Consider the following 24167-nt stretch of genomic DNA (forward strand, 5'->3'; position numbering starts at 1 on the left):
TAGAGGGTCTGGATAGTCCTTTCGGTTGCTCAGTGAGTCTTTCTTGATGTGCAGGGCCAGCGCACTCCCCGGGCTGCAGTGTACCTGAGCGTGTCTGGGCCTCAGCAGTGCTCGTGTATGTACTTCCTCGCCCAGCCATCCTGCAAGCAAGCACCCAGCAAATTGAAATCTTAAGTCAAATACCTCTCACCCATCTGCACTTTATCTTCCAACATTTTTTCACACCCTCTCGTGTGCTATTGTCTCCTTTCCCACTTTCTTTGTCCCTAGAGGTTTATGCCTTCTTTCTCCCTTTAGTATTATTTTACCAGGATTTCAGAAGAGAGACTAGACAAATACCTGTGTTCAAAATGCCATGTTGAACTAGAAGTCTCTTGAAAGTTTGGGCCAGATGGCTTCCTGGAGGATGGTTTTCATTATTTTTAATAGCAGAAGTATCTTCTCAAATAAAATCCTGTGCAGAAACCCTGTGTGTAAAACCAAGCTGTCCTCCTGTGGTTTGGGAAGACAGAAGAAGAGGGTCTGGGATACCCCTGCCCTGAAAATGCCTCCCTGTCATTTCCCCTCAGTGCCCCTCCCCAGGCCTCCACCGGAGGGCCTCTCTCCAGCACTCCCTACACGCCCCCAAAGCCTACCCGAAACTCTCCAGGCAGAGCCAAATTTGAAAATCACTGAGTCATCTACCCCCGGTGTAGACACAGCTATTGAAACACATATGGATCTCACAGTAGCTCATAACAAGCTCCGCTTGTTGACTCGCCATAAGGAAGATTATTTATATCCTGTTTTTTCAGATGTTTTCATCTCCACATTCTGGGATGAGATCATCCTCGGTGAGAACACGGTGACTTTTTGGATACCCTTTAGGATGATGGCTAATGATGAGACTTAATGTTTCTAAGAAATATCACTTTATCCCTGTAAATGGAAAGTCTGCAAAGACTGACTGTCATTTCCCCTTGTCAGTAATAATGTAAGAGAAAAGCCTCAGGAAATGTTCAGTTGCGATTGGGTAACCCACATTCGCCATCCCTATTAGAATTAATTTTTTTCTAATGTATTACAATCCCTGAAATTCTTCACTGAGCCGGAAATACCTCACCTCTCACTTACAAAAGCACTTGAGGGACGTTAGAACTTGGAAGTCCATTAATATGGTGCTCCAGAATGCACGAGAGTACATGTGCTGAATTATTAAATCATCAGAACCAGGTAAATCTTTTTTGACTGTATGACTCCAAAGAGCTCAGTGCTCAATTTTAAATGAGGCCGAGGACTTAAAATTAATTGGCCAAGCAATGGATTCTGAGGTGCTGAGCTTACTTTTAAGATGAGATGTCCCCAAGTAAGTGGGACCTTTGGCAAAATCATGGAGTTCTATTTATGTATTTTAAAGAAGGTGCATTCACCTGTAAAAATTATCTTCATACACACTGTGTGAGAAATTGTGAAGTAAGCTGAGGGTCTTCTGGGAAGACATGTATGAGCTGTTCCTGTGAGTGTAAGGGCCTCCAAGTTGCCCTTTGGGTTTCAGCCCCACTGAATTTTTCTAATTGGTGCTGTCTCCCAAAGCACTTCTTTAAAGAGTGACAAGCTGTTAAATGTAAGCGAGGCTTATAATAATCCCATAAAGACATTTCATGCCTAATACTGCAACAAAAGAAATTTTGATATTGCTTCATAACTCAACTAATTAAATTTGACTTACACTGAAATACAGCAAATATAGGAGGCGCCATTTCTTCTTCAGAACATGCTAATCCACACATAATCAGCCTTTTCGAACTGAGACCATATGACCTTTGTTATTTTTCCCTGTTTAGAAATGTTTCGGCGAAAGCTTTAAGAAAGCTTAAAAGGAAAGGAGAAAAGTGAATTGCCTACTCTACTTTTGAAATAGGTTTCTAAGAAATATTCAGTGTAGTCACGTTCTTGAAAAAAAAAATACTCCATTTCTCTTAATACTAGTATCATACTTTCCTATGAACTATTTTTTTCATTGACGAAATTAATCTTGAATCACCGTAATATTTTGGGACTCTGAGTTGGTACAGCTCGGTGTTATTAAAGGCCTGGGGCCGGCTTGACTGCTGTGGGAGCACAGACAGAGCGGTCACTGTAACAGACAGCGGGGAGACCTTTCATTTTTCAGACATTACACCCTGATCTGACGTTGCGGAGAAAACGTCTGTGGCCTTCTTCATTCTCCTCGCCCCAGACTAACCATAAAATAAACCTGACTCTTCCCTCTCTTCTTACCTTACCCCAAGATAGATTTTTATTTACATACATATACATATAAATATAAATACCATCTTTTTCTTGAAGTATACAGCGGGAAGGTGGCACCTGGAAGAGCTATACCCTTCTCTCTAAACACTGTAAATATTATGAGAAACAAATTCCCCAGAGAGCTTTTGAGCAGCTGGTTGAATATGATTACTGTTTACGCATCTCAACCATTCCAACATCCCCAACATCCCCGAATCAGAACCCATTTCTTTGTTATTCTTACAGGTTTCTTGGTGAATGGCTGAGACCAGACCAATCATAGATACCTACCCCCTTCTCTTGGGTTTGGGCTGGGAATGGAGGCTGGGGAGGCACCCAACCCAGGGAGTTGTATCAACTGGACAGATAACAGTGATGGAGAGAACCTTTAAAGAAATTGGATTCACAGGAGCTTTGACTATGAGGAATTGGGAATCTGCATATACATAGCCACAGAATCCCAAGTTGAACCAGCATCATTTTGCCAGGAAAGTAAATCATCCTTTTGTCTCCAACAGTAATAATTTTTGCATTATTTCCTGGAGAAAGAAGCAGTGTAGTCCTATATACCCAGCATGGGTGAGGAAAGAGGTAATCCCATTTCAACGCAATGAAATTTGCTTTCCATGGCATCTCTCTTGAAGTAATAGGTACATACTGTAGCAACCTATTTATAACATGCAACGTATCTTTTAAACTTCATATTAATCTCCTACACATGTACCAATAATTTGCTTAGGAAACCCTTCGTGTAAGTAATTCCAAGATACATGTCATTGTAAATGGTAGTTTACAAATTATTTTTTTATGCTGTTTGAAAAACAATTAGGTAATCTACAGGAAACCTGTCATTTTTTTATGTCCTCCTCCAAGGATTATCTCTACTATTCTAAAATAGCACACAATTTTAAAAGTAAAGCAGGATTTGAAGTGGATCTTTTGAGGAGTCATAAGATTAAAATGGCAAAACAAATTTAATTATATAAGCAATTCTTCTCTCTCACAAACCTGAAAGAAAAGCAAAATGGTATTTGTGAAATTTTCTTTGTCTAATAAATAGCCTCACTTCACAATAGTGCCAATGACCCCAGTTTAATTAGGTGCAATTAATTTTGTGCAAGTGAAAGTTGACATCTTGCTAGAGGCAAAGCCAGCTGTACTGTATGTACCCTGTCTTACGAATTTTTTTATTATCGCCAATGAGAATTCAATTGTTGGAACTGTTGCAAAAGGGTGGGAGGCAGGGAGGAAGAGGCCACAGGGCTCCATTTTATATTTAAAAGTGGCTCCAGTGGACAGCTAAATGTTTAAGTAAAAGAGCTTCTAGGAATGATTTTTCATTGGCGCATCATCTCTGACAAGTGATTCTGACTTTATTACTGCTGTTCGCACTCCCTTTGGACACTGTTCCCATGCATGTGTCTGGACACATGCAGCTCAGATGAAGACTGCGTTCCTTTGAGAGTTCACAAAAGCATTCACTGCTACGAGAAAACACTCCCACTGACTGCAAGTGGGCTGTGTCATCTGGAGGTTTAACACAGTCCTTTTGTTCAATCTTGGAAAATTTCCGTGCCCCTCACATTGCTCTCGTCCACATTATCACATGCTTTGAAAACCCCCTGCCACCACCATTCCACATGCCTCCTTAACACTTAGGGTTTTTATTTTAGTGATTGAAAGAAGCCTTCTAGACTTATTTGGATATATACTTTTATCACCTGTGTCTTGTACATATTTAAAAAAAGTAATATATATTGGTTAAGATAGTCTGAAACCCTCTTCACGTTCAGAATCCAACTCTCCATTTAACCACTTTGCCTCCGAGTTGTCAGTCTTCGCTTTTCCCCACAGTGTCCCCCTCTGTGCCATCGGGAGATGCTGTGCATCACCTTCCGAGCCACCGGCCTTGTTCTGCAGGTTTGGATGCTGGAGCTTTGTTGTTCTTATCAGAAGGCATGAATACCTGAACTACCAGATCCCACCCCTTCATGAGTGGTCCTTAACTGGTTTGTTGGCTGAGGGGGTGACAGCTCAGTGAAAGTCATGCCACCAGCCGCTGGAGTGGCTGAGATTGTGAGACACCTGTCTTTAAAGATGGCAAAATATGAACAACCACGCTTCTTAGAATCAATGAAATTCAGTAGATCTACGTTCTTTTGAATGACTGTGTATAATTCAAATGACCACAAATTAAATCATGAAAAAGAATGTCTTTGGGGGGGCGCCTGGGTGGCTCAGTCAGTTAAACGGCTGCCTTCAGCTCAGGTCATGACCCCAGGGTCCTGGGATCGAGCCCCACATCGGGCTCCCTGCTCCGTGGGGAGCCTGCTTCTCCCTCTCCTGCTCCCCCTGCTCGCTCTCTCTGTGTCAAATAAATAAATAATTTTAAAAATCTTAAAAAAAAAAATGTCTGGGATAAAGCTTACTCTGCAACCAAGCCTAAGTGATCGCGCAGCTTTTTTAAAACATGAATATAAAAAGTGGTGAAAACAGGATTCAGTGTACAAGAGAGTAAAAGAATTTGCACTTGAGATTGTCATCAAATCCAGTCATACCGCTCAAAACCATGCACAGGCACTGACTCTCCAACTGCCATATCTTTACCCCCGACACATGAACATTATCATTGGTCTGGAAGCAACAAGCATTTCTTCATCTCCAGCAGCTGAAATTCATCTGTATTTATTTGTAACAGGTCAGAAAAATACAAGTTTAAACTCTGTCTGGGCTGAGAGGAGTAAATAAGCAGGCTGGCTTTAAAAGCACAGACATTTAAATGTGCGTCAATTACTTCCGAGTCTACCATCTACTGCAGATCCGAGCGGGGAGAATGGGATTGAGACTGGGCCTGGAAGGGATGTCAACATTTGATAAAAGAGTCCAGCTCCAGAAATGTTTGCTTAAAAGAACACGGTTCTTGCTGCCCTCCAAGAGGATCTGCTGTCCCGAGCCCCTTGCCAAAACCAAAAGGCCAGCCTGACTCCTGTGTGAGTCATGTTCCCTGCATAGGCACCATCTGAGTCAGGCACACAACCGTCCTCTTCCAGCTGTCAGACATTTCATCCTACTCACCTTTTCTCCAACACACAAGTGCTAATCAACTCACCAGTTTTTCCCTCCTTTTCCTTTTTTAATTCCTGCTAAATGCCCACACATGACAACTCAGAGGAGATCAAAGGAGAGAAATTCAAAGTCAACTGAATTTCTTCCACCAAAAAAGATCTCGGTATATTTCCTGCCATTTTTTCTATGCATAATATATCTTCACATTTTTGTTTACAAAACTGGAATCGTAGTTTACCTACTGTTTTATAGCCTGATTTTTCTTCACTTAACAGTGTATCAGGAACATTTGCCCATGTTCATAACTGCTCTTCTATCATATGTATTTTTACTAGCTGCATAATGGCCATTATATATTTCACCAAATAAACTTAATCAATCTCTAATTGTTAGCCATTGGAATTGTTTCCAGTTTTTTGTTTTGTTTTTGTTTTTTTGCTTTCTTTTTTCATCTTTTCTTTTCTTCCATTCATGAATTTGTTCTGTCCTCTTAAAGTGCCCTGGCCTCTCAAAACAGATTCTTCTAGAGTAAAATACCATCTTTGTGACCTGTGCAATTTAACCTCTGAATCCTAGTTTTCTCATATGGAAAATGAGGCTCATAATACTTTAGTGTATCTAAGGGGTAGAGGTAATATATATATGAAGTGCCTTAACACATAGTAGATGACCCAAAATGGTAACTCTTGGGGTGCCTGGGTGGCTCAGTCCGTGAAGCGTGTGACTCTTGATTTCGACTCAGGTCATGATCTCAAGGTCGTGAGATCAAGCCCTACGTTGGGCTCTGCACTAGGCGTGGAACCTACTTAGGATTTTCTCTCTTCCTCTTCCTCTCTAAAAAAAAAAAAGTAACTTTTTATTTCAGAATGTAAATTGCTTAGAAATCATTTGGTTTTGATTAAGATGAAAGTAGACCACATTTGGTACCTAAGAGAGATGACTGTTTTATTCCATCGTCATTCCAATATCACAAGAAGCCTCATTCTGGTCTTCAATTCGTGGTAGAAAACATTTCAGGTGAAATGCATTTTTTTCAACATTAAGATCTTAGAATTCCAAATTTAATTACATGTAAGTAGTCATTAGTGAAGAAACTGGACACTGGTGTGAAATTAGAACCAACAGCTGTCTGGGGAATGCAAGTATTTATAGCTCTTGGGAGAATCAGCTGAGGATACAGGGGCTGTGATGCTTCACCAAAGAAAAGCTGAAGAATGCCTCTTCCCCTTTTCTATCAGTTTCTTACGTGGTGAGAAGATTCTGTGGCTGTGTGGTGTTGGATGCCCTCCAGCCATCATGCGAACATATACAGACGGAAGGTCCAGAACTAGCCTTAGAAAAGGAAGCAGAACAAGAAATTATGTGCAGGATTAGGAGAAAAAAAAAAACCTAGAGAGGGCCACTCACACCCCAGCCACTTTTAGAGCTGCCTTCCTCAACTTTCGCAGAGGAAGCCAAGTGCCTGAGTCCTGTAAGATGGGACATAAGAGACATGGTGTCCCCTCTTGTCCCCAGTCCTCTCTGCGGCATGGAATGGGAGCTACCATGAACTTCTCTGGGCATGTGCATGCCAGAGGGTGGGCTTTCCCATCTCTCCTGCCTTTATCTCCCCCGCCCCCCTCCCTGCTCCGATTTCCCAAGGCCTTTCTTCTGCACTTCCCTGCTCAGTCACCCTTCTTGGTTAACACCTTATTTACTAATGGATGTCCAGGTCATAAAAGTATTCTTTTCTCATATAGGGAGTATAGGGATGGATGGATAGATAGGTAGTATCTACTAGTGTTTTTCAAGTTCTCTTCCAATGCTCTATGTAGTCCACATTTCTATGTGTACATTATGATTTAATGATCTAAGCACTTGGTACCTGTTGGAAGACTTGGTACCCGTTAAAAAACCGGATTTCTGTTCGTGGTTCAACTACTAACTATGCATCCACTTAACAGAGGGGTCATGAACTATAAATGCCTTCAGGGGTCAGCAAGAAACATACATGAGTGAAGAAGCCCAGATACAAGGCAATAGGGAGTAGCAGGGACTGTAACAAATTAGAAACTGTTATGCCCTGGCCAAAACGGACAGCAGCTATTCAGCACCAGCCTGTTGGTGGCGTGGAGTTTGCAGAGAAGGTATTCCCTGATCCTCAAATGAATGAGTGAATGAGTGAACAGTTAAACATCCCTTCTCTGGTATAAAAATCATTTATATTTTGTGTGTGTCTGTGATGATATATGCTGGACCAGCAATATTCACACCTGTTACATAAATACCAGTCTTTTCTAAAAGTCCAATAAATGATCATCCCATGCATTACACACCGCTTAGCAAAAGAAATGAACACAGTCCCACAAAATAGGAAATAGCATTTTAGAATAGTATTTCCACCATAACAAATATTGGGGAGCAGAAGAGGAGGGGGGGTCAGGGTTTGGGGATGGGAAAAGTCTTTTATCAAAGGAGTAGCAACACCTCATTTTAACCCACCTCAGCACACTCTGCAGGGACCCATCACACATTCAGGACATCGGGAGCTCACCCAAACCACAACTGTTCTCACGTTCTTTCTTCACAACACATCCTTAGAAAGATGAAATGCATGGGGCGCCTGGGTGGCTCAGTCGTTAAGTGTCTGCCTTCAGCTCAGGTCATGATCCCGGGATCCTGGGATCGAGCCCCGCATCGGGCTCCCTGCTTGGCGGGAAGCCTGCTTCTCCTTCTCCCACTCCCCCTGCTTGTGTTCCCTCTCTCACTGTCTCTCTCTGTCGAATAAATAAAATAAAATCTTTAAAAAAAAAAAAAAAGAAAGAAAGATGAAATGCGTTTACAGCTACCCTTAGGTAATTACAACCCACATTTTATATTCCTTCTCCTTTGAAGGTTTCATGAAACAAAAAAAGATACATGATAAAAATATGGGTGATTATTGCGCATAAAGTCTTTGAATAATGCATCAAAGATCCATTAAAATACATGGAAATAACATATTTTAATGGCCCAGCCACAAACTAGTTGGGGATATTGAGCAACAAATGATAGAGCGGGGCCAGTGGCTCACAGCCACTCTGGTTGTGGATAGAAAATGAGCAAGGCATGTTTGAACCATAAGCATATGGGTAGTTCCTTCTCGGTCCGCTTCTCGAGGAAAACCAAACAATTACCTTAGAAGTATAAGCAACTGCAGGAGGTATAAGCCCCCTAAGATTATATTAGCAGACACACGGGCGAGAGCTAATAAACCCAGACCTGAGGTTAAGTGTAGTATGGGGGGAAGGGCCCTGGATTCAAAAGCCAGAGGTTCAGCCTGTAGTCTCTTCTTTGTGACCTTGTACCAGTTATCTGTCACCACAATGATGATGTATCATCCAAAAACACCCGTATCAGCAGCATACAATAATAAACATTGATTTCTGTTTAGGAGCCTCTAGGTTGGCCGAGCAGTTCTACTATCAGAGATGGGCTCCTGTGGGCTTACTCGCGTCTGCAGTCTGCTGCAAGTGGGTCAGGTGCCTCTGCCGCCCTTGGCCGAGCTCTCTCGGGCATTCGGGGCTTCAGTGGGGACAACTGCTGATGGAGCTCGGTGCTAGGAAGTCACTCATCTGCCAGCAGGCGAGCCTGGACTTGTCCTGAGGGGGAGACTTGGCACCGGAACACTGGTACTTCGTGTGCATCCTGTTGGCAAGACATGTCAGAAGCCAGCCCGGGGGGAGGGAAATAGACTCCAGCCCTTGAGGGGAGAAGCTGCAAGGTCACATTACAGAGGGGGCAGGTGCAGGGAGGGGAGAATCAGGACCATTTTTATAAATCAGGCTGTTACGGGTCTGGGGAACTTTTTTGACGTCTCTGAGTAACTAGCTCTTACCTTGCCTGTTACCCACAGGTGGTTTTACAGCCCAACAAGGGAATACGAGCAAACATCATTTTAAACTCAAATTCAGTGCAACAGTTCAAGTGAAGTTAACTAAGGGATGGTGTAGGGGGTAAAAACCACAGAATCTTAAACGTTTCTGTGTCGACACCGGCGGTCTAAGCTGGTGCTGGGACACTGCTATTTCTAAAATCAGAAAACACCAAGTAGCTCTGGGGTTCAGACCCGGCCTCACAACAGCCCAGTCCCAGTCACCTCAAACCACGGCCAAGGACAAAGGCCAGATTCACAGTGGCTACCGCCCTACTAGGAATCACAGCAGACTTTAGGATCATCAATCTCCTCCGGGAATAAACTGGTCTTGCCCTTGTATTTTGAAAAAAATATTATCTATATACCAGGTTATATTATCACTTGGCTAGGTTTTTGAGATACCGTCCTCTTGGTAGTTCAAAACCTTTCACCTCTGCCATCCTCTTGGCGTTGTGCGTATTTTAATAATATCCCCGGCAATGGTAGTTGGAAGTCAGCACAGGCGTTTTACAAAAAAAGGTCTTCCTCGCCCTAAAAGCCAGCAGATGTTTGTGCTGAACGCCCTCCCGACTAAATGCCTTCCTGCTGCTGGCGAGCAGGCGCTGTCACTAAGAAAGCCCCTTCCACTCACGCTGAGATGCCCAGAAGACACAGTCTTTGTGTCTTCATATTTCTGAGCGTTGTCCAGCTGGAAGACCCTCTGTTCAGGTCCCGGGGCTCCCTGTCAGTAACTCCGGGCTGCAGTGTGCTTTTTCACTGCTTCGCGGTTCATAAGGGGAAGAGGTTTCCGGGATGACCAGGACACAGACCTTCCAGCTCTAATATCGACAGGCAAGGCAGATGGCAGGCAGCCTTTTGCGTGCAACACGCTGCTAAATGCTGCTCGAAACATCAAGCAACCTTGACTTGGATACCTTAAATTATATCGCTAATTAAAAGATGAGGATCATGTTTCGTTTTCACCTCTGACGTTGCTTGAGAGATCCAGGCAAATTAGACCCCTGGCAGCATGGATCTGGCAAGACTGTGTAGCCTGGGTCTAAGTGAGGCCGGGCGCACCGCAGTGTGCGGGACCGAGGCCGGGGACTCCAGGTTGCAGGAGTGAGCCTCAGAGCAGCCGTGCTTCCCCCCAGGGTGGGGAGGGGAGGAGGCAGAACAGGGGTTATCATTGCTTGACCCTGTGACACAGAGGACTTCGAGAGCACCAGGGGGCCCCACTCACCCCCCAGCCGGACTGCGATTGAGTTTCCCCAAAGCCGTCTTCATCTTAAAACCTGCTTAAAGGCTAAAGGCAAACAAATCCTTCTTGAAACCTGAGTCCATTTTAAGATGTCTTTACTAAAATCCCCTCTGAACCATTAGCTGTTATGTCATATAATTTCCTTTTCCTGAGAGTAACATTCTTGGTGATTACTGCTGTAAGGAATTGTAAGTCTCACCCCGTAAGAAGCTCTGTTCAGTTTCCCACGGTGATAATGTGGTACTAAGGCGATTTTCTGAATTTCTACCTGAGGTGTTTTTTCATTTCATTCTGACTACTAAATCTTTCCGCTTTTTTTTTTTCCTTTGCCTTTCCCGAGTTAGAAATGCTGTTTGGTTTGGTTGATTGAGGTCTGCGTTGATCCTTAGCACAAAGGTCAGTTGGGGGCAGAATGACAGAATTTATGATCAGACTTTCTTCAGAATGAAAATATATATCCCCGGATGTTTTAAACCTTATTTTGTAATGGTATCATGGGTTATTGTATTTCTTTATAATCTGTGCACCCAGTGGCCAGACACTTCTTTTCAAGACTTTAGCAGTTCAGTAAATAGAAAATGTTACATATTCCTAGATTCAAATTAAGTTTAATTTAAAATGCCTTTTTAATTTTAAAATATGCTTTTAATGTGTTTTGTTTAATTTGCAGTTTTACTTCCCACTATTTCCCAATCCATATATCTTGAGTTTTAAATTAAAAATGGGTTGATTGGAGGGGGTGGTTGACAAACTACAGATAATTAATTTTAAAACTTAATTATGTGGGATCATAGGGTAACCTGAACATATTAGATTTCTCCAGGGGAAAAAAAAAAACTCCAATGGAATAAAATTAAAAGGCAATAAATTCCAGCTCAGTAGAAGCCCAAACTGCCGAATAGTTTAAGACAGCTTGAGAACACTGTCAGAGCTACTCAAGGCCAGGCGAGGTCTTCAAGTAAGTGACTTTAGAGGTCCCTTTACAAAGCCGCATCACCTTTAAAATTCTGTATTCCTTTGGGCTTTCAGAAAGTAGAAAAAGGAGGACTATGAATATGTACAGAATACTTACCCTTGGCCTAGCGCTGAACTAATTTCATCCTTCCAACAAAACATGGAATTATTCACCCCATTTTACTGATAAGGAAACTGAGGTTCATAGAGGTTAAGTAGTGGGCCCAGAGAAAGAAGTGAGGATTCAGAACCTAAGTCCAACGGACTCCAAGCATCCTGAGCTGACCACAGCAGAACGTGTGCCTTCCAGGCCTGGCGAGGGCCTGGCTCCTTGTCTGCTCAGGGGAAGGTTGCCTTTCCTTACTGGATTTTCAGTAATTCCAGAAGTTACCGATAGGTGGCAGTACATACACGTAACAGTGACGGTGCCTGTATTAAATCGGTAGATTTTCTTTTCCCAGGTTCCCTATCGTTGTCAAAGAATCACTTTACGTGAGTCATCTGGACAATTTATACAAAGCATCCCTGCCCATTGGAATAAAAAAAGATACTAATCTCAACTATCAGACGAGTTGCTCTTTGCATTCCTCCCTGTGACGGTAATAATGCCAGAGCAGTTCACTGTTGGCTTCCTAAACCTGGCTTAGACAAGTCTCCTTAGGATCCCTCGCTGCTGAGGAGCTTCCTTTGCCTTCTCTTCTACCCTGACACACAGAGTGGGACTACCAAGGATGCTTGGAAAATTACTTCTTTGAAACTCTTCATAGCCAACCAGTATTGAAATGTGTTCAATTTCAAAAAAAGGTTAGGACAGAAGTTGTATCTGTGGTCCGCCCTCATGTGGAACAGACACACCGCTGGGTGACCGTCTGTGGTCACCTCTCCAGCAGCCTCGCTCGTGGAGCGACAGGATTCACCACAGACATAATGAGCTCCGGAGAAGTCTCCACCTCGGAGGCTCTTGTGCTCCAGGCACTCTGCTGGGTTGCAAGGTTGGGCCCTTCTGACTGGGTTCAGGGTTTCCTTAAGTTTCTCTACGGTGAACCTGTGGTGTATTTTTTTAATGACATAAATGAGCTCCCTTCGATGGCTTTTGGCAGCTTACTCAAAGCATAGTTTCCCTTCAGACAGCCCTATTCTGTCTATTTGGGGGAGGGAAAAAAGGAGTCTTTCTTCAGAGAGCAGTGGCCCTGGGAGGCTGGCTCTGGTGCACTTCTTTGAATTGTCCCCATGGGACAGGACACTAGATGACAGCAGGCTGAGGAGCCCATTCATCTTTATCAACAGGCATGTAAACTCAGTGACTCCACACGTTTTTATTATGCACCCACCATGTGTTTGGTATTGTGCCGGGGGCTATTATATGTGGCCTTAAGTAATCTTTCACGTAACATGAAATTGGTGTGAAAAAAAATAATATTAGCAAAAGTTATCGTTTATCAACTTACGAACTCAGTAAGTTATCATCATTGTCCTTTAGTAAAAGTCCTCATTTGTAAGTTGGGAGTGATACTGGTCACCCACTTCTCCACGCGAAGAACACCTAAACCTGCTTTCTGTTACCAAAGCCAGACAGTTGTAACGCGTACCCCCAGATAACAAGTAGCTGAGCAGGACTGGTGTCCTGTCTGCTTCCACGCAGGCTGCAGAGTGGGATGAACCTGCAGATATGCTTCGTCAACGACAGCGGCAGTGATAAGGACAGCGATGCTGATGACAGTAAGACTGAAACCAGCTTGGACACCCCCTTGTCTCCCATGGTGAGTCCAAAGCCACCAAAGCTCTGTGTGTGTGCTTTCCTGGTCACCTAGCTTCTTTTTTGTTGCTGTTAGTCAGGAAAAAAACATGGCAGAGATTAAAAAAGGAACGTCTCGTGCCATTCCTTGACATAGCATGCTCCTAAAATTTGGCAATGAAGAATCAAAGCTGTGATACAACAAGGAGACATAAGCTCTGTTAAAGTTAGCAACTACTTTCACATTAAGCCATGAGAGAAATCACATATGCCCCAGAAAATTATCCTAGGTGCCAGTCCTTCTCCATTGGGCTTAGAAATATTAAGTGCAGACCGGCAGTGGGACACATTTTAAAAGGCAGCGGCGGGGATCCGGGTGAGGATGGGAGCGCTAGCATGCAGAGCCGTTGCTCAGAGAAACCAGCAAGATAATGTGCATGAAACATTCCTTACTCATTCCTTGCACACATACTACAAAGGATGACTTAATGATCCAGGCCGCTAATTGCTGGAATCCTTTACTCTCTGTGAAGTCTTTATCACCTTCCTTACCAAAGACCAACCAGCAGGAAACTGTGTTGGTGCATGAGTGCAGGGCAAGGTCAGAACTCCATTGGACGCCTGAGATCCTGTCCACTCCAGAGAACACACTGCCTTAGCTCTGGGTTAAATATTTTGCTGTGTCTGATCCCTTCAGGAGAGTTTTGAGACCAAGAATCAAAGGGACCTCTCGAGTTTATTGTCATAAGTAGATTCTTCCTATTATTACGTGACTCTGCTAAAATCAGAGTCTGTTCTTGGCACTGAGGAAAGAAACCATCTGCTTTAATGTTATTTGAGATTTGTACAGACCAAATCAGGTGGCGAGTCACGTTGTTGGAGGGGACTCTCTCTCAGCCACTCTGGGAGGCCCCAGGGACTGCTGTAGCCCATCTCCAAAGATGGCGCCTGACACGGAAAGCTCAGGGCTGCTCTTTTTTCCTTCACAGAGCAAACAGAGTTCTTCCTATTCTGATAGAGACACTACCGAAGAGGAATCCGAATCCCTGGATGACATGGATTTCCTCACGAGGCAAAAGAAATTGCAAGCCGAAGCCAAAATGGCCCTCGCCATGGCCAAACCAATGGCCAAAATGCAAGTAGAAGTGGAAAAACAGAACAGGAAAAAGTCTCCCGTCGCTGATCTCGTAAGCAGTAGACACTGAAACGCCAGAGAATGTTTTGGTGACTGCAAATGGTTGACGTGGTCCCAGTTCTTTCCCAGAGTTATGCAAACTTGGGTTTCTGCAAGGCAGTTTGTAAAAAGTACTGTCATTGAGAAATATTTAAGTTTGTTTCCTTTTCCTTCCTACTGTATCGCTGAAAGATACATAAGAGATTACACGAAAGTAAACTCTTTTTGATTCATATCTACTGTATTTCTTAGAGGTGGTATTAGCTGTCAGGGGAATATTTTAGTGTCATTAAAGCAGTATCAGTTTAGAACCTACTGGTTGTGGTAAATTCACTATCGCCTTGGCTGTCATTCCCACCTTCCAGGGAAGACAGTACAGCATGGTGGATAAGGGCCTGGGCTTTGAAGTCCAGCACTGCCATTAACTTGCTGCGGGGCTCTGGGCAAGTTACTGAAGTCTCGGTTTTGTCATCTATCAAATGGGAATAATAACACCTTTGTGAGAGCACGATTGTGAGAATTCAGTGAACAAAGCATCCAAAGCACACAGCACAGTGCTTGTAACATGGTGCAAACTCATAAAGAGTGGATATTACTAACTTTATCCATGTCATTGGTATTCGTGGCGCTCCCTAGTCATTCATTTGTGGACATGATCACTGACTCACGGTTGTCACAGCCTGTGTTCATGACCAGTCGGATAGCTTTTGATCTGAGTAGTGTTAGCATTTTGATGCCAGTAGAGCTTTGGACGACAACGGGGTGTATGGGGCTGGGGGGCGGGGAGCTCGCGCTGGGAAGCGCAGACTGGGAAGGCTGTGGAGCGCAGAACCTGAACGGAGTGGGTGAGAGTGGGTCTGTCGGGAGAAAAGTGGGTCTTGTGCTCAGTGCCCTGGCTGCTTGGGTCACACCTCCATTTCTTCCCTCTGCATCTTCAGCTACCACACATGCCTCACATAAGCGAATGCCTGATGAAAAGAAGTTTAAAGCCCACCGACCTGCGGGACATGACTCTCGGGCAGCTACAAGTGATAGTCAATGATCTCCATTCCCAGATAGAAAGTAAGTGTGCGGGTGCTTGAAAATGGGGTGTCAAGTGTGAAATATCGTGGGATAGTACTACCTCCTTGATTCACTTCCTTTGTCCATTTCCTTGGGTTCCTCCTGCGTGCTGCAAGAGAAGGAAGAGAATCACAAGGCTCTGTTTTTGGTTTTTTACCGTAAAATGTTCAGAAAGTTCAAGAATCATTCAAGGTTCGCAGAGGTGATAGGTCCTTTTTATTCATCTCAAACCCCCAGCACCTAGCACAGTGGCTGGTGTGTGTTTGGCTCACAACATGTGTTTCTAGACTACAATTTGGTAGTTACACTTCATTAATTACGCAGTGAAACCCTCAACTTTACTTGTGTATCTATTCATTTTGGCTCATCAGGTCAGATTCAGCTTACTTTGTGGAACTCCAGGTGGGGAAAATATGTATGAGCAGCATGTGACAATTACAGCATGACAAATGACGGGCCTTTTTCTCCCCAGAATAAAGAAGGGCCTCCCAGAGAAGCGTGCCAAGTAGTGGCAGATGAGTGGCACTCACTTGAGGTGGCCGGTTGTGCAGAAAAGGGCAGTCAGTTGCTCGGCCTGATGAGAGAGAGAACATAGACGTGCTCGCTTGGGCAGTGTGGTTAGTCCAGCGGAACTAATGGAAGCCCTCCAACCTTGGGAACATACGATTCTATAAAACTTACAGGTTAGAAACCACCTAAGAGACACGCCAACCAAATGCATTCACACAAACTAACTATAAAAAAGCACTTAAGAGCCAACCAAGGAATTTGTACACGGACTGAATGTCTTATTAATGATTTATTTATGGGGCACCTGAGTGGCTCACTCTTGATTTCAGCTCAGGTTATGACATCAGGGTCGTGAGATAGAGCCCCACGTCGGGCTCCGTGCATGGAGTCTGCTTGAGATTCTCTCTTTCCCTCTCCCTCTGTCCCTCCCCACCTTCCCCAACTGGCAAGCTCTCTCTGAAAAAAAAAAAAAGAAAAAAAAAAGATTTATTTATTTGTTTAGGTATGATGGAGGTATTGTGGGTATGTTAACTTTAAAAAAAAAAAAAAAGCCCTGTCTTTAAAGATACATACTGAAATATTTATAGATGAAATGATGCAATATCTGAAATTTACTTTAAAATAATCTGGTAGGAGAAAGGGAGATAGATGCGTCAAGATTGGCCATGAGTTGATCATTTTTGAAGCTGGTTGGATGCACGGCCATGGGGATTCATTAAATCAGTCTCTCTGCATTTATTATCAGTTTGAAAATTTCCAGAGTAAAAAGTGAAAAACTTCATATGGGAAAAAAATTTCCATGCACTATGTGGGCCCTCTACTGAGTGCTAGTTTAAAAAGCAACTCCATTGGGATTTTTTTTTTTATTATTTTTTAAAAAGCTACCCTAAGAACATAGTGAAAAAAATAGAATTGGGCATATTCAGAGTTAAGTTAATATGTTCAGTGTTGTTTTAAAATCAAGAGAAAGGGTTTGACATTCTAATTAAGAAACCATAGATTCACAGGGTTGTTTTTTTTTTTAATTCGACTACATTTTAATTTTAGTTGAGAGCAAATTACTAGGACTATAATTCTTTCAAGGACCTAAAGGCTTTCTGATATTTTACCACTGAAACATCTTCCTTTGACTTCTAAATACTAAAAGTATCATCTAGCTCCTTTCAGTAGTTGATGAATTTAGACCTCTTCGTATGATTTTTTTTCCCTCCCTTTTTTAAATTGGAAACTAGTCTGAACTAAAGGTAGATCAATGCATCGTTTAAAGTCAGGATCTCTAAAAGCATTTCCAAGGAGGACCTAGCTGAATACCTCCTTCCTATCTTTTGTTTCTGGGCCCAGAGCTCTTGCTGCTAAATGAACGCTATGGCCCATGCGTCCATGCGTCCAGACCTAGAAGCTTCGATCTAAGGGTTAAAAATCAGAGAGCCCCTTGCTTGTTCCTGTTTTTCGGGAACAGGAGCTAAATTCACCCAGTGCACTGGTTTCAGGAGGATTAGAAACGTTTCTCTCTCTATGTGTTTGGTTCCCAGCATAAATCCTAAGGAATCTTTTCCTTGGCACTCATCCGGGATTTCAAGGTCTTACGCATCTGGCTTTCACATAACTTGAGATAGGACTTAGATATTACTGAGAACAGCCCGCCCCGGGGCTGTTGCTTCTGAGGGGCCGTAGGAGGCCTTGGAGCATCTCTGAGGCCCCTCCTCTGCTGGTGCTGGATGTCCCTCCAGCTGTCGGGGATGGGAGCATCCTCAAGACGGAAGGTGGAGAACTTAACATGGCCCAGACGTTTTTGTGCACATTTGTGCAAAACAAAACCCTGCTTTTTCTAGCAAGCTATTTCCCTAACAAGTAACGGTTTCATTTCCCACTTTAACGTGAATGTCATTGGAAATCCTTCATACTGTGGTCCTTTTCTTCCAACACTTCTGTAATTATGCAAACTCGTCATGTTCTCAAACTGAGGACTTCTCCCGGGCTTGTGAAAGGCTAATAGAAGAATTCCAAGTCTTAGCAAAAGTAGCTTGTATAATGGGTCCGTATAGCTGCACATTGTGACTTAGACGCAGTTTTATCTGTTTTTTAAATGCTCCCTTTTCTTTGCTCCAGGCTTGAATGAAGAGCTGGTCCAGCTGCTCCTCATCCGAGACGAGCTGCACACAGAGCAAGACGCCATGCTGGTGGACATTGAGGACTTGACCAGGTCAGTGATGCCTCACCCTTTCCGAAAAAGGAAAGAGGCCCAGGGGGCTCTGAAGTTTAAGAACTAAGGCAACAGCAAGCTCTAGAGAACTCCTTCCCCTTACTTCCATGAGTAACTCACCTCATCTCTGCTGGTGTCAGCTGTTGAGATGGAGAGGAAGTGCCTAAAACTCCTTTCCAGATGCATTGCTTAAACACACACACACACACGCACACACACACAAATGTGTTGCTTTTTCACAACCGCCCTCCCAGTGCATTCAAATTTCTTACACCCCCACTGAAATCAGGTCAGCAGTTCTGGCCCAGCAGGACTTTTTCCTGAAGAACTGTCCCCCTGGGCAGTCAGCCCTAAGCCATTCCATGCTGGCACGCGTCCAGCACACGAGCAGCCGTGCGGTGGGTGCCACCCAGCTCTCGCTCGCACCTGCCATGTCCAGAAGGCAGGGACACTGGCATCTTTCCACCACACCAGTGCCACCAGATTGCTCTCACTGGAAAGGAGACTCCAGGACTTGAGTTTCCAGCTGGGCCTGGCCCCAAGCACCCCTCTATACAGAGGGAAAGAATGTTGCCTCCCCCGCCGCCCCCACCCCACCGGGATACAGAAAGGAGGTTAAGGCCAGTCAAGATCTTGCATTTCTTAGTAGTTTTCTTTGTAGAAAAGCCTATCCCCGTAAGTATATAAAGTATATGAAATACTGTGAACGTTCGTATGATCTCATATTTACTTTGCTACCTTTCCTGAGACAGTACATACAAAGTCTTTAAACCAAGAGGTAATAATTACTATTAATCCCAGAAATGGGATTCAGAGAGTAGAAGGCTCCCCAAGGAGAGAAAGAACGCTGCTTGTCACAGTAACATAAGGAATTAACCACACGATCCAGAACCATCCGAGAGAAGCTTTGAAAACATATGTAGGGAAAATGCACTTAGCACCTACCACAGGACCCCTTCTCAATTGTAATGCTGGGTAAAAAAATACTTTTCTAAATTCAGTGTTACAAAAATAGTTTGGGTAGCAAAATAAATGCTATGGAACTATGTCTAGGCTTTTTCTTTAAAAAAGACCTACGGGGGCACCTGGGTGGCTCAGTCGTTAAGCGTCTGCCTTTGGCTCAGGTCATGATCCCAGGGTCTTGGGATCGAGCCCCACATAGGGCTCCCTGCTCGGCGGGAAGCCTGCTTCTCCCTCTGCCTCTCCCCCTGCTTGTGTTCCCTCTCTAGCTGTCTCTCTCTCTGTGTCAATAAATAAATTTAAAAAAATAAATAAATAAAAATAAAAATAAATAAAAAATAAAAAAAAATAAAAAAGACCTACGGGCAGTACTCTGTGTTGTATGCTTTGGATATTGTATTGCCGCGCCCCTAACAAAAAACAAAAACAAAGAGCCAGAAGGCCTCAGACCTTCTTAGTATATTCATCTGTATCTAAAATGTCACAACAACACTCACATAACATTATTGCCCCTACCCATGTATCCAGGCACTGCTCCAGCAACCGTAAGACACGTCACTTTTTGTTTTGTCTAAGAGATTTGTATATAGATATTAAGATTATGGGAAATCACTAGTGAAATCCAAGACCAAAACCTGCATCTTCTAAAACCAATGTGAGCTCTTTTGTAAACGCTGTGACTTACCTGTGACAGCAGAGAGCTTTCCTCTGCTCCTCAAAGCAGTTCCGGCATTCCTCATCGCCAGGGGGACGCCGAGAGGCCCCTTTCCGCTCTCCGGGTGTTAAGCTAGTCCTTAAGTTTGGTGTGATCATGGGAAACAGGGCAAGCAGAACCGTGGGTGCAAAGGAGAGGAGTTACTAATTTACAATTGTTAGAGGAACTCTTTAAAGTGGAGAAGGTGGGGAGATGTTTCTATGTCCCTTCCTGGCTACAAGCCGTACCTTTGCTCATGGGGGGGATCTGAGGGTACTTAAACATACCTGAAGGTGGCAAGGTCAGAATTTTGCAGCCAGATCCCAGAAGGCTGAGAGCGACCGGCTGGGAAGTCCCATTCACCTGTCCCCGTCACCTGTCCAGTGGAGAATGAGGCATTCTGCCATTCCAGTGTCAGTGCAGATGAGTGGTTCTCAATTTCAGCCACACATCGGAATCGCCTGGAGAGATTTATAAACTGCTGACGCCTGGGTCCCACCCCGGAGATCCTGATTTAATGATTCTGTGGGGTGGCCTGGGCATTCGGATTTTTTTAAACCTCTCCAGGTGATTCCAATGCAGAGCTGAATTTGAGATGTACTGGCTTAAAGAATGCCCCTTTAGAAAAGTGCTCCCTGACTGTCCCCCCAGCCCCCAAGACTGGGGTAGGACCCCCTTCTCGGTGTTCCTGGCAACATGGCATCCCTTCCATGTGGAGCCCAATCATATTGTGTTAAATCGTCTGCTGTTTCTCCTTACTCACTGCACACAGCCCCCTCCTCCATCTAAAGCAGAGGCCACGCCGTTTTCATTCTTTGCTGTGTCCCCAGAGCCCAGGACAGGGCCCGCCTGGCGCAGGTCCTCGGTAATGACTGTTGCTAAAAAAGCAGTCCTTGGGGGGGGGGGGGGGCTTGAATCAAACAAATGCTAATAAGGACTTTCATATAAATAGTTGATGAGAACCTTTTAGTTTTATGGACTAAAACCTTTTCCCTCCTTTGTTTAAAACGCTAATGAAATTCGTGCTTGTATGTATGTATGTCTCAAAATAACACCCAGCTTTCAATATTTTCTGAAACTATTTCCTGTCCTGTCCTTCTCGCCCAGAAAAACCCCTCGCTAATGTGTGCGTGCACGCGTGTGCACTCACATGGATACATATTTTTAAACTGCTATAGAAACTATAATTTAATTAGCTACAGTGGAATCTGAGCTCAGTGGGCATCAAAATATTTCTTGAGCTGAATTTAAGTGAGTCCCATAAGCTACTTGATGAAAGTGATCAAGGCTGTTCTATACACATAAACAGGGCCGTGACAGGGTCTGCTGAAGGGCATGTTTTTTTAGGAATAAAGGGCTAATCTCTTTTTCTCAAGTTCCTTTATTGTTAAATGAATATCACCAATTATTTGTGGGCTGTTGAATGTGGCAAGGACGCTGTTGTCACTTCCCTATTTCTGAAAGTATTTGTGGTTTGTCTCCCCTATTCCATAGATCGGAGACATTCTGCACAAAACCAGTGAGTTCAACTTGACGTCATTGACTACCCAAATCTAGGCAGCACACAAAAACTGCCCCTGAGCCTTTGATTACAGCGGGAAACCACAGCCTTAGATGCTTTCTCTTGCCAAATTTATAAATTCCTAAAACTGTCCTTCAAAACATTTGTCTTTTGCAGACGTCAAACCCTTCCACTCTCTGGGAAAACGTTTAATTAGCGCACTTATTCAGGTGCTGTCATCAGCTTGGCCGTTCTTCCCCCTCTGTCTCACTGGCCAGTGGCTAGGTTGGCTGGATGTGGGGCTCACGGGCCGTAATAGGGCTCAATGACTAAGAAGACTCCTCCCATTCTACCGCTTACTCTCACTGCCAAGATCATGCCCTTGGGACGAATGTGGGGGGCGGGGGAAGTATGCAAACATGGAAAATCTTGGCATCTCCAGAGACCCACAGTTTGTTAGGAAGACTAGGTTTTGTAAGAGGGGAACTGGATTACTGGCTTTAATTTCTGTCAAGAGCCTTTTGAATGCTTATGTTTGTGTCTGTGTGCATGTTTAGATAAAGCAGTCATGCGGTCCCCTTCTGTCACAACACCTTGTTTAGACTTTTTGCTTAGCACTTACATTCTATCTGCTATCTCCTTCTTTGCTATCTGTTCCCTTTTTGCCCCTCTCCCCTGGAATATACGTGCCACGAAACCAAAGAACTGAGTGTCTGCTTACCGCCAAATTCACAGCACCAGGAGCAGTACTTGGCACGTGGAAACACATGAAACATTTGTTGGCTGTATTTTCTCAGATACTTCTCTCTCTTTTTTTTAAGCACTGTGCTTTTTCTTCTCAAAAGTAGTGACATCTACCATTCTCAGGTTAATCTAGTGGCTTATTCAATAAACGGAATCGTACATAAAATATACCAATTAAAGAGGGCAAAGCCATTTGGATTAAGTACTGTTACTTAATTCTCTGGGTTTCACTATGAGTAACTCTGAGCCTCAGTTTGGGGGATTGTTGTAGCTGTGGATTAGAAAGCCGTTTGAATCTTCCCCCTTGGCACTAAATGATCGTATGATTCCTTTTACAGACATGCGGAAAGTCAGCAGAAACACATGGCAGAGAAGATGCCTGCCAAGTAAAAGAAGCCATCCGACCGAGAGGACAAGCTAGAATTTCTTTTGCTTCCGTGGTTGTAAAAATGCTGTTTCTAAAGGTGGCGCAGAAACAAACGAATATCAGTGTTAGCCATTGATTATGTCTGAAGCTTAACGTCCAGTGACTGGCCTTTGCTTCTTAATTTATTTTAATTTTTTTACGGTGCCACTAAATATCAGGCATTTTAATAAAATATTGTTACAAAAAATGTACAGCACTGACACCATCACAAGTCGTTCTCAAAGAGGGTAGTTTTGACTTTATTTTTATTTGTTTAGAGATTTTAAGTTGGAGCAGTATTTTACCACTGACTACTTTCATTCTTCACTGTAGTTTTAAAGAAGAACTGTAAATGACGGTGCTATCTATACAAGTCAGAAAATCCATGCCTGCCTCGTAGTGAAGTTGTAGCTCTCCGTAATAGGTACATTTTAAGCAGTTTTCAACATTTTGTGAATGTTGACTACCTGAAGTTCATTTTTAGATGTGCTATTAACATTCTGTTGGATTCAGAGGGTTCCTTGAAAGTTTTATGTATAAATATGTAAAATAAAAATTACAACTTTGTTTCATAGGATAGGTCTTTTTGCTCACTAGCAAGCCTGATACTGCCTGTATTTCTCACCTCTTCGCACTTCCTCGACTGAACTCCCCGCCGTGAAGCTTTTGTCAGTGAAAAAGATAAAGTATTCCAGAGGAAAGCAATGTGGAGAATTGACAGGAAGACTGTGAAGGGTGTGGAGTGTGTGTGTGTGTAAGAGAGAGTGTATGTGAGAGTGTGTGTGTGTGTGTGTGTGTGTGTGAGATCCAAAGAGGACAACCTCAGCAACATCACTTCTGTCAGTGCTCAGTTATCAATCTGGAATGTTAGCGCTTTACCATTTACAAGCCCCTGGTCTTGTTAGAGCCTGTTACCACATCAGAACTCCCATTTACCAAATTTGCCACATGAACAAATGATACCGCATTTACTCTTTTCCTGAGGCCAATTATTGCCATGTTTCAGATTTTAACCACTTCTATTTGGTCTCATGAAGAAACGTGCCAAGTCTAAAGTAGATTACAGATTTTCCCCAGTAAGTAGAGTTTCAAAATGGAATAATTAGCTAATGTCCATGCAGGTATTAGAGAATCATAAACTAAAGCGGAGATGTGCAATCAACATTCCAGAACCACCCACAGACCACCTGGTTTCATTAGTTGGTCCATGATGTAATCTGAAGATAGTTTATTTTATTTTTGTTTTATTTTTAGTTTCAGGTGTAGAATTTAGTGATTTATCACTTACATAACATGAAGATAGAAGTTTAGACAACTGTCTACCTGCCCCTTTCTTAAAAATACCCAGATAGATATTTTAAGTAAGAGTAATTAAGAGTTGCCAAACTTCAGTCTTCTATTTAATAAAATAGGTAACCTAAAGTTGTAACACTAATCATTTTTTATGGGCCTTAATCAAGTTATTTTTGTTTGGGATGGAAAAATACTATAGCCCATAAATATATTTTGGCTTTTGTGAGTTGGCTATTGAGCAGGATAGGCTGCTCACCAGTGAGTGAAGGGTGGGGCCCAAAGAGGGGTCCTCTCGAAGGTTCGGAGTCCGCGCCAGCTGTCAGTCATCGCCCAGAGTGACCTCAGCCCTGAGAACAGGCCCAGCTGCCGGACCTTTGCTGGGGCAACTGGGTGAGAATATTGGTCAGTAAACCAGTGGCTCTCACCTTCAGCAGCTCAGTGGAAGCACCTGGGAACTGT

At 43.5% G+C, this 24167-nt stretch overlaps 1 protein-coding gene across 3 annotated transcripts in view; it reads left to right on the top strand.

Moving 5' to 3' along the window:
• LOC118005778 (schwannomin-interacting protein 1) overlaps positions 1-22989 on the top strand; it is a 119550-nt gene extending 96561 nt beyond the window's left edge. For all 3 annotated transcript variants that reach the window (XM_034998003.1, XM_034998022.1, XM_034998011.1), the window contains 5 exons: positions 13069-13186; positions 14151-14348; positions 15274-15397; positions 18017-18110; positions 22348-22989. In XM_034998003.1, the coding sequence (XP_034853894.1) occupies positions 13069-13186; positions 14151-14348; positions 15274-15397; positions 18017-18110; positions 22348-22399 (586 nt within the window). In that variant the 3' untranslated portion in view covers positions 22400-22989. The remainder of the gene's footprint in view (positions 1-13068; positions 13187-14150; positions 14349-15273; positions 15398-18016; positions 18111-22347) is intronic.
• Positions 22990-24167: the final 1178 nt, after the last annotated feature.

Source organism: Mirounga leonina, unplaced genomic scaffold, assembly GCF_011800145.1.
Source record: "Mirounga leonina isolate KUSES-001 unplaced genomic scaffold, KU_Mleo_1.0 Mir_115, whole genome shotgun sequence".
Taxonomy (NCBI): Eukaryota; Metazoa; Chordata; class Mammalia; order Carnivora; family Phocidae; genus Mirounga; species Mirounga leonina.